The sequence below is a fragment of the Asparagus officinalis genome, chromosome 3 (genome assembly GCF_001876935.1).
Source record: "Asparagus officinalis chromosome 3, Aspof.V1, whole genome shotgun sequence".
Classification (NCBI taxonomy): Eukaryota; Viridiplantae; Streptophyta; class Magnoliopsida; order Asparagales; family Asparagaceae; genus Asparagus; species Asparagus officinalis.
Window position 1 is genome coordinate 105222890 of NC_033796.1, and position 10294 is coordinate 105233183.

Consider the following 10294-nt stretch of genomic DNA (forward strand, 5'->3'; position numbering starts at 1 on the left):
AAAATCGGATACGGTTACGGATATAGATGCGGATATATAAGCGAATATGCATGCGGATACAAAACGAATATGAGAAAACTAGATAATATTGAGATAAACATAGTTCATGTGAAACGAAAGAGATCCTTAATATGTTCATTATAGCTAAAAAGCTAAGATTAGACATCTTGATTATCAAAATTAACCACAAATCCATAATTTAAGAATCGAAACTATCGTATGAATATGACTAATGTGCATTCGGACATTTCGGATACGGATATTTCACTACAAAACCATACTTGTAACCATATCCTATCGGTTATAGATTTGAGTAACCATATCCGTATCCGTTACGGATATTTCCTCGGATACGGTTTAGCACCCCTAGTTCCAAGAAACAAACTGAACCCACTGTTACTCTAAAAATCAAGCTCTCTCCAAGTCATCTGTTAGCTCATTCCAAACTAAAAGTTGCTAGTGTAAACTCTCAGTGTTTAGCATAAAGCATGACAAAAACACAAAAAACGATACAAATGAAGAGCACCTGAGGTCCCCACATGTAAGGATGAGCCGGGAACCTGATGCCACCGGTGAAGAAAAGAACCCATGGGGCGGACTTGGCGGATATGCCTATTATCCAAATCAATTCCACAATAATAATCAGCTTCCTTAACTAACTGAGCTCTTCAAAAACGTTAAAAGGGAAAGAATCTCCAAAGAGACCGAAACATCCTCAAGCCTGCATACTTAGTTCCCGCACAATATCAGACATCATAAATAAATAAGAACTTCAATCTCGAGTTCAAGTTGAATACACCATTCATCAAGACACACGACCATCAAAATGATTAAAGATAAGTCGAGATCCTGAGAAATGAGAGAGGCAAAAGTACAATCTTCAACTAGGTATATGATTATGAGAGTACTATAAATGGACATATCCGAAAACTGATAAGACCTAATACATATTGCTGCGGTCTTCAAACATAGGACTATGGCGTTTCTGCTATTATCATGACATCTTAGACAAACTCATTGAAAAGAGACACTCGTCGACGTTTTCCTACTGATAATAATGTAGTTCTATCCGAGGAAGTTCATGATCACAAGGTGGAGAACCAGATTGCAGAGAACAAAATCGGCAAAAGCTCGCTCCGGTGGCAAGTCCTGCAACAAGAGGGTGGATTTGTTAATAAAAAGAAGTGCAGCTCACAGGCAATACGATGTTTTCTGGATAAGTTGATTTAGTAATTACCTTGAATTCCTTGTTGTCTTTGTTGACTTGGATGCGAAGACAAACTGCAAGTCCATAGAAGCAAAAAAGAAACATGTAATAAGTGGGACAGTATCATATGAAATGAGAGGATTATTTTCTTATCAATTTTTTACCTGCAAGAACTGCAGTACCAACACAGGAAAGTACGCCCGAAAGGAAAGAGTTGAATGGGAAAGATCCAACTATGCCCATGTATACCACCTGAGAGCAGAACGAACATAGTTAATGAAAATTATTTGAAAAACTCTTGATATACAGTTAACAGATATTGTATTTCAGTAGTTTTTCCTGCTTGATATTAAAAACTACAAACATCATTGACAAAACTGTCTTTGTAAGAGAGTATCATGTGACCGTACCTTTGCACAAGCATTTGGAGAACCAAAACTTTCATTTCAAACCTTATCCTCTTATGCTATTACCTATAAGATTACAGATGCTCCTTTTTTTATATAAAATATTTCATTTAATAGCTATAATTGCAAACTTGTATTGCTGGTATTCTGATAACAGTTTCCACCATTGATTTAATACAGTAGATTAATAGTGTATAGAAATTGTAATTTGGTGAACGGTCATTATGAAGTGAGTCTCTTTGATTCTGCAAAAGCAATAGAGGAGAAATTAGAATGTGACTAGAATCTTTATCATCCTCTTTTCTCTAATTTTAAAGTGAATGATTGTCAAATAATGATAAGCTATTTCATTTCACTCTTTTGCCTAGATTACGACTCAAGAAAATTACATTTCCTTAAAGCAAATCCAAATCTACACGTTGAAAACTACAGTTCTCTAAAGCCGATCCCAACAACATAACTCTCATCTACACTGTTTTTGAATCTTATAAAACTAGGAGTACCCCTTGATTGCATTAGGTGTAAGTTGTTAGCAAGAAATTTTGGTTGGATTGCCTGCCAACTAGACTTAAGGTTGTACTTGGAGGGCCTGATCCTGTTCAATTCATAGAAATTTGATGTATTGACAACATGTTGTAAACCTAAAAGTCCAATACTTCATTGAGACTTCCCCCACTCCAAGTCATTCTCTACACAATCCTCTTTTTATAGAAGACAACACTGATGTATGATGCACTTAGGGGTTGCTTGGTTGGATGGAAATAGTGTTGCAAAAGTAAATAGAATACCCGGATTTGTAAATACATTGTTTGCTTTGTAATTAGGAAAGATAAATGGACTTGCATTTTATAGAAAAAACTTGCAACAAATGCTACAGCCAATTTGGAGGGAGAAAAAGTTGCCAGCTTAAAAAAAATGAAATTAAAAAATAAAATAATTCCACCTCATCGAATTAAAATTTTTTACATCCAAACCCAAAATCGTCTACATCAAGTTTTCATATATGGCAAAATTATGTACATTAAATGCTTTTCAACCAAACACTAAGTTTGCATTGGACACTAAGTTTGCATTGGAAATGCATTTCCTATAATACAACTATAGATATCCAAACAGCAAATTTCAAATTGATTTCTTGCAACAAATGTTGCATGCTATGTTACCTGGGTACTTCTATAATGAAGTCGTACCCGTACCGGACACGTACTCGACACTTTCCCGTATCCATATTTCATGGACACTTCTTGAATATATGCATGCATTTATTACAACATGTACTCAATTATACGATATATGTGTTAATTTAAAACACTTGTCAAAGACTTTCTGGACGTAGAGCTTACACTTCACATCCGTCTTTTGAAACTAATGAGATACGGGTCGGATTCGTTTCAGTCCATACCCAAGTTTAAAACTATATAGTTAATGGGTCGTTTAGATGTCTAGTAAAGAAAATGAGTAGTTTACAATTCACGATAATCAATATGATAAAAGAAACTCAAAATTATGATCGGAATTTTAATTCCAATGACACATGAAGGGGAAAAAATTATCTTAAGGGGAAAAAATTATCTTATGTACAGTATTAATTCAATATATATATGTAGTCGTGTCCCCGTACCCTACATTTTACAGTTTTGCCGTGTCCCGTACCCACACCCGTACCAGTACCCGTGCCCGTTTCCATGCAACTTAGGTTGCATGCAATATCTGCTGCAGAAACATTTGTTGCAATTTATTTATGTCGCAAACCAAACAGGCCCTTAGGAACGACTACAATACTGCTCAGATTTTTAAAAACAATTAATTGTTAAATCCAAAACCACCAGAGAAATTAAAGAAGATTGGAGTGGTTATATTCATGGTTTGGTGAATAATTGACTAAAAATATTTAGCTAGAAGCTTATAGTGATTAAATATTAAATGTTACATGTTTCAAATCCATTAGCAACCTTATGTACAGTATTAATTCAATATATATATGTAGTCGTGTCCCCGTACCCTACATTTTACAGTTTTGTCATGTCCCGTACCCGCACCCGCACCCGCACCCGCACCAGTACCAGTACCCGTGCCCGTTTCCATGCAACTTAGGTTGCATGCAATATCTGCTGCAGAAACATTTGTTGCAATTTATTTATGTCGCAAACCAAACAGGCCCTTAGGAACGACTACAATACTGCTCAGATTTTTAAAAACAATTAATTGTTAAATCCAAAACCACCAGAGAAATTAAAGAAGATTGGAGTGGTTATATTCATGGTTTGGTGAATAATTGACTAAAAATATTTAGCTAGAAGCTTATAGTGATTAAATATTAAATGTTACATGTTTCAAATCCATTAGCAACCCAAACATGAAAATGGATTCAATTTTCAGCTAGATTGAAGCAAAATATACTAGAATCCGGAAGGCGAAAGTGCTATATTTCAGCCAAAATAAATAGGTCAGGGAGGGAGTAAAAGAAAAGAAGAATACAACCATCTGCTCAATGGTAATTGGAAAAACAACTTGGAATGGAGAATTCAGTCAGTGTCCTGATGGAAACAGATAGAAAACAGAATAGGAACTCAACAGCACACAAAGTACATCTCAATACGGAAGCCACTTTCCTTTGTTAAAGTGATCCCTAACAGCTGTTATTTTAGTTAAATTCTGGTTATTAAAGACAAGTAACAACCGAAAATGCTAACACTCAACAAACACCAGAGGACATTACTGCCCCATTCGCGACAATGTTGCATTGCTAGATCCCTAAATGAAAGACAACATAAAGTCTGTACTCGGTAGATAGCAAAAAGTTACCTGTTAAACAATAATTTCCTATACTATCAGCATATCCACTGGATTTTCTTCCTTTTCGTCTTGGATTTCAATGGGCTAAGTATAATAAATATCAGTTTAGCACGTGGCATTTGAGTGTTCGAGCCACTTGTTTGATAGATAACATTATCAGAAAGATGTCAACTGATCATAATTACATCCGAACCAGATCTATGTATAATCAAACCTGAATTAACGCCGTGAAGATGGCAAAAACCACATAGAGGTCAATAATCTGCAAAAAAAAACAATGGAAAAGCCAGTTTTCAGATTCTTATGATAATGTTGACGATAAAAGAGAAGAGACTATACTAAAGTAGACATGTTTCGTATGCTTCACATCAACTAAACCTTGAGATTGGTTGGCGTGGCAGCGTAAGCGGTACGCAGAGAATGGATCAGCGCTTGCGCATCATTACCAGTAGCCTTTGCCATCTTGAACCTCTACTTTTGTGGGTAACCGAAGAAGAGCAAAGATCAATTATCCAAGTAGATTATCAAATCAGGGGAATAAAAAAAAATTATCAAACCGAAAGGGAAAAACAACATCATTGCCCAAGTATTTTCTACTTGAAAAGTATCCACGGTGAATTTGACAAAATTATAGATTGGTTGTTGGTCCACAGTCTAATGGCAGATCGGAAACAATCCCATTTTGAAAAACACATCGTGATTTCCATCAATAAATGGGGGAAAAAGAATAGATTTCGTGTGGGAAAATAGTTGAATATTCTATTAAAAATACCCAAAAAGAAAATGAAATAATAGATATGAGCAGATCTAAGAACAACGATAATGTAGGAAATTACGGAGTCAACCAGATCCAATTCACACGCCCTCATCCAACGAGCAAAGCCCTAACCTTGTTAACAAATATAATTAATAAAAAAAAGAGATCGAGAAGAAAACCTAGAATCAATAAATCAGTTGAATTTGGAGCAGGAAGCAAGAATCCGAACCCTTCTTCTCCTCGGCGGATCAGAAGAAGGAAATGATCTTCTGTCGAGAAATGTAGGGAGAGGAGATTTTTACGTATTAGCCCTTGTAGTTTTCTTAATAACGCGTCACGCTTATTTTTCACGTTTGATTCTTTTTTTTTTCCATTATTTAGTTTTTCTTTGATAACGAATATTTAGAGAGAACGGCTTTTTCATGTTCTCTCTTATTACATATTTTTACTTCTATACCTACAAAAAAAAAGTTTGAATGCCTTGCACATACTTTGGACAATACATAAAGTATGTATGTGGTAACAGAAACTTCTGTTCTATTTAAGATTTACTCTTTCTATTTGTTCTAATTTCTTGTTTAGAAAGCATTTTTTTCGCAGCAAAAAAAAAAATTGTTGCATACAAACATCATTTTTTATCTTTTAGATGGATATTTCAGGTAAATTTTTAAACATCCAACACATAGAGTTTTTATGTCATTTTTGTTTATGTTTTTCCCGTCATTTTTCATTGTTTAGGAATGAAATTTCCTTAAATATATCTATATTTGCATTGTTGACTTATATTTGAATACTTTGCAAGGTGTAAAAATCGGGTCATCAAGAAGGCGACCTCATCAGGGTTTGATTGCAGCACAGAGGACGATCCACTCTCTTTCACCAAGATGTTAGATTCCCTGCACGGAGGGCATCACGGTGGTTATGAGTGGGCATTGGTGCCATCAGGTCTTATTCAATGGTGTCATCCATACTAAAAATCGACACTTTTAATCAAGAGCTACATTGCGAGGTGGTTGATCTTACGTCTCGGGTAGCTAAGATGGACCAACTTAGGGAGGAGCTTTTAGGGCTGAGATGCATTGGCTTAATAGCTAGATGGTACGTATGCTAATATATCCACACACTCGCATACACATCTACATTGACATACGCACATACACATACACTTAATACTCATACACACATACGAATACACATAAAATTAACACTCATACATATACACACTTACTTATATACTATGTATACACTCATATATTGCTATTACTTTATAGGTTAATTCTCAGAGCGCTCGTCATGCTTCCACTCCTCCTTCTACCGGTCCAACATCTTTTACTCGTGTTGCTCCAATTTCTTAGCCTACTACTGATATATCGTCTTCTACTCGTCCTGCTTCAAATACTCACATTTCTTCTTCTAGTGCTCAAGGTTTAGCTCAGGGTTTATCACAGGATGATATTATTAGGATGTTTGTGGACTTAAGATGTTTGGGCTTATCCCAAGAGGACATTCTCCAGAGAAATTTAATTACTTCATTGACTGGATGGACTAAGCCATTCTTGTTTTATTTTGAATTATGTATTTTGTATTTGTGTATATTTGGGAGTAATAGAGATTTTGTCTACTTCATGTGATTTCATTTGGCTGATTGTATTGGTTGAATGCTTTTATTTATGTGTGTGTGTGTATATATATATATATATATATTGTGAATTCTAAACTGTCTTGGTTCATTTCCGAAAACCCAAGGAGCCAAAAGTTCTAGTGGTTCAGAGAAAGGAACACACTTCATCTCTAGATCCTAAACTCTATAACAAGGAAGAATCATGACTACAGATTACACCCGCATAAAATATAGCGGAAGCACTCAACTAAGTACAGCTGAAGAAAGATTTGTTTTAAGTCCAAAAAAAAAAATCTCATCTTCATCAAGCTGTGTGTATAATCTATTGCACAATAATGGCTAAGCTCTTAATGCATGATGAAGAGAGGTTTCTTGAATTCTTATTCAACGCACGTAGGAGGGAACTACAAAGAAAACTAGAACCGAATCTTGGCCTCGTAACAAAATCTAGTAAACCCATTAACTAATGTGAACTTTTAGCGTCCAACCTACGCAAACAAATGTTTAGAAATTTCTTATAGCTACTTAATTAAGCCTAACTATGTTTCAAAAGGTTACTATTTCGATCTTTTGATTTGTGAAAATTGTTGGAAATTTATCAAATAATTAAGATTATAGCATGCAGATAAATCCGAAAAAAAATAAACAATTAAAACTGGCCTGATTGGGAGCAGTCGTGTATTCACTGCCGTGATCATATTGTGTGTTTGAATGTGCTTTGGCGTTTATTCTTATTTATGCTCATTGCTCATTTCGCCATTGTCTCATTATTTATACGATCCACTATCTAGTTCATATTGTTTACCCCTTGTGTTAGTTTATATATCCTTGCATATATATATAATTCATCATCTAGGATATATCTCATTGTTTATATTGCATATTCTTGCACATAACTCTTTGTTCCTTATCATTTTGAGCTCAACATACAGATATATATATAGGGTTGGAAAAGACGTTACAAAACCCGTAATTAATTCCGTAACGTTCGTCATAAATTTTGTAACGTTCCCCATAATTATATAGCCGTTACACATATAAATAATTGCTAATTAAGACATGGTTTAATTATAAAATTTTTATTACTATTCATGAAGGCAAAATTGTCTTTTCTTAACAAAATATCTAACAGTCCCCCCAAAAGGCAATATTGACTGAAGACTCAGAAATTAATAAATAAATCAAGAAATCATAAAACAAATATAGGTTGGGCAACCTTTCGTATCGTGAATTCGGGAGAGGTAGCTTTCGGCTTTGAACTTTTCGTATCATGATTAATTACAAGGTTTTTACTCTTGTATCTATTATTAATTTCATTCATGTATGTGTATATGCATAACTGCAGAATTTTTAGTTCCACATTAGTTTGAAATGTTCAGATATTAAGGTCAATCTCTTCTAGATTGTTGGAAATTTATCAAATAATTAAGATTATAGCATGCAGATAAATCCGAAAAAAAATAAACAATTAAAACTGACCTGATTGGGAGCAGTCGTGTATTCATTGCCCTAGAAGATTGATAACCCGCCTATCGCCCTGGCGCAGATGGTTCCCTCCCCCCTAGCAGTAAAAGCCCCCGGAAACGGCCGGCCTCTGCACTCAGGCGAGAGTGCAGAGCTTCAGCTCAGATAAAGGAAGTTGCCCATAAAATAAAACTAAGATGTAGATGAATACAATATGTAGGGGAGAGAAGAAAAACAAGAGAAACTTGTTGTATATTTTTCCTTATCATTTTGAGCTCAACATACGGATATATATATAGGGTTGGAAAAGACGTTACAAAACCCGTAATTAATTCCGTAACGTTCGTCATAAATTTTGTAACGTTCCCCATAATTATATAGCCGTTACACATATAAATAATTGCTAATTAAGACATGGTTTAATTATAAAAATTTTATTACTATTCATGAAGGCAAAATTGTCTTTTCTTAACAAAATATCTAACAAAAATTTCTTATATCTAGCATTTGACATGAAGCAATGTCACTTGATCTCTCTTCCACTGAGATGAAGAAGTAAAATGAAACTATACTATAGTTATATTCATCATAGTTTGATCTCTCTTCCACTGAGATGAAGAAAAGAAATAAAAAATAAGAATGGGAGTATCCAGGTCTTAATTTTTTTTTATTTAAACCTCCGAATTACAATAAGAAGGTTTTATATACCCGGCCACACAAGGGCAAACACTCAAAATATTAAAACTGATTGGAATTTCAATTGCAATTCAAGACATCAAAAAGCCTATATATATTTTTAAGTTTTTCGGTTGTGACATCTCACAACATTATAAATATTAACTTAAAACGTTCTTCAGAAAGCCAAGACTTAACACTATTTACAGAAAAAAACCAAAATGTGAAAGAGTTCTATACAATCCAACACTTTACTTCAGCTAGCTTTAATTTTCCTGACATCCCAAGCCCATAAAAACTAGAACTCATCTCTAAATCTAAGCTCCAAAACTCTCAATCGACTAGCAGTTAAAACTCCGATACTTCACTCGAGAAAATGTACGCACGCTCAAGCCACTCATATTAGTAGTGGTACCATTGAGACATTCAACAACTTTACTGTAGTTGTTATCACTGAGACAGCACCCACAACTCTGTTGGGGATCCGAAACAATCAAATCGAACTCTTGCCCTTCCAGACCTTATGTTGAAAGTAGGAAAGTAGGAAAATTCACCATAAATAAAGATCAAAACTTGCAGGAATAATAAAGAAGACAAACACACAGATTTAACGAGCTTCGGCAACGTGCTTACGTGCCTACGTCCTCGGGAACCACACCACACAATTCTTTTATTGATTGAAGAAGAAATACAAGCTCTCAAACTAGAGTTTTATAAATACAAGCTCTCAAACTAGGGTTTTATCTCTCTGAGATCTCTCTGTCAAAAGCTCTCTCTTTTGATGGTTTTCTGATGCCTAACAAATCCTAAAAACGTTTGGGTATTTATATCAAACCCAGCCCAAACAGATTTCCTGAACTCATAAGGAATCTGGCAAACAGCGTCGCGATCGACAGTGGCGGTCGACCGCGCAGGTATCGCGGTCGACCGCGGCGGTCGACCGAACCAAAACCCGAGAGCAGAAAACATTACAGGGTTGGCGCGGTCGACCGCCTTCAGCTCCAGCCTCTCCCTGACTCCTGTGCACGTTCGCGGCCGATCGTCGCTGACTCGCGGTCGATCGCCAGGCTGATTGGCAATTCTCCTGGACTTTTTGGACTGTGTTCTTCGAAATTTCAGCTTCGACTTCAACTTTAGGTCTACACTTTAGACTAACAATCTCCCACTTGGAAACCAAAGTGCCATCAGTGAGTTCACCCGAACTCTCCCTTTCTTCGCATGTATCTTCTCCTCCCCGGAAAAATCTTTTTTTCAATCAACAATATCCCGGCGATCTCGCCGATCCTCGTAGTGTGGCTCTACCTTCGTCTTCTACTCGTGAAGGCCAACTGAAGTTGCGCAAAACTCTAGTTTCTCACTGGTGACTG

The 10294-nt window shown here is 35.7% G+C and overlaps 1 protein-coding gene across 2 annotated transcripts; it reads right to left on the reverse strand.

Annotated features, from left to right (window-relative positions):
• LOC109835648 (dolichyl-diphosphooligosaccharide--protein glycosyltransferase subunit DAD1) lies at positions 734-5494 on the reverse strand. Of its 2 annotated transcripts, none has more exons than XM_020403624.1 (6): positions 5347-5494; positions 4789-4881; positions 4625-4672; positions 1372-1459; positions 1238-1281; positions 734-1149 (listed from the first exon to the last, which is right to left on the reverse strand). In XM_020403624.1, the coding sequence occupies exons 2-6, from the start codon at positions 4870-4872 to the stop codon at positions 1066-1068; spliced, it is 348 nt and encodes a 115-aa protein (XP_020259213.1). In that variant the 5' UTR covers positions 4873-4881; positions 5347-5494; the 3' UTR covers positions 734-1065. The 2 variants fall into 2 exon arrangements, with proteins under 2 accessions (XP_020259213.1, XP_020259214.1); XM_020403625.1 differs by having other exon boundaries at positions 4789-4884; positions 5347-5456.

What these genes read in the sequence shown, in the direction of transcription:
- LOC109835648 (XM_020403624.1), bottom strand. Translation starts at nt 4,872, where the DNA reads ATGGCAAAGGCTACTGGTAATGATGCGCAAGCGCTGATCCATTCTCTG. An exon ending in TGGTACTGCAGTTCTTGCAG is followed by an intron (nt 1,282 to 1,371) that starts GTAAAAAATTGA and finishes ATGGACTTGCAG; the next exon opens with TTTGTCTTCGCATCCAAGTC. An exon ending in AAGACAACAAGGAATTCAAG is followed by an intron (nt 1,150 to 1,237) that starts GTAATTACTAAA and finishes CTCTTGTTGCAG; the next exon opens with GACTTGCCACCGGAGCGAGC.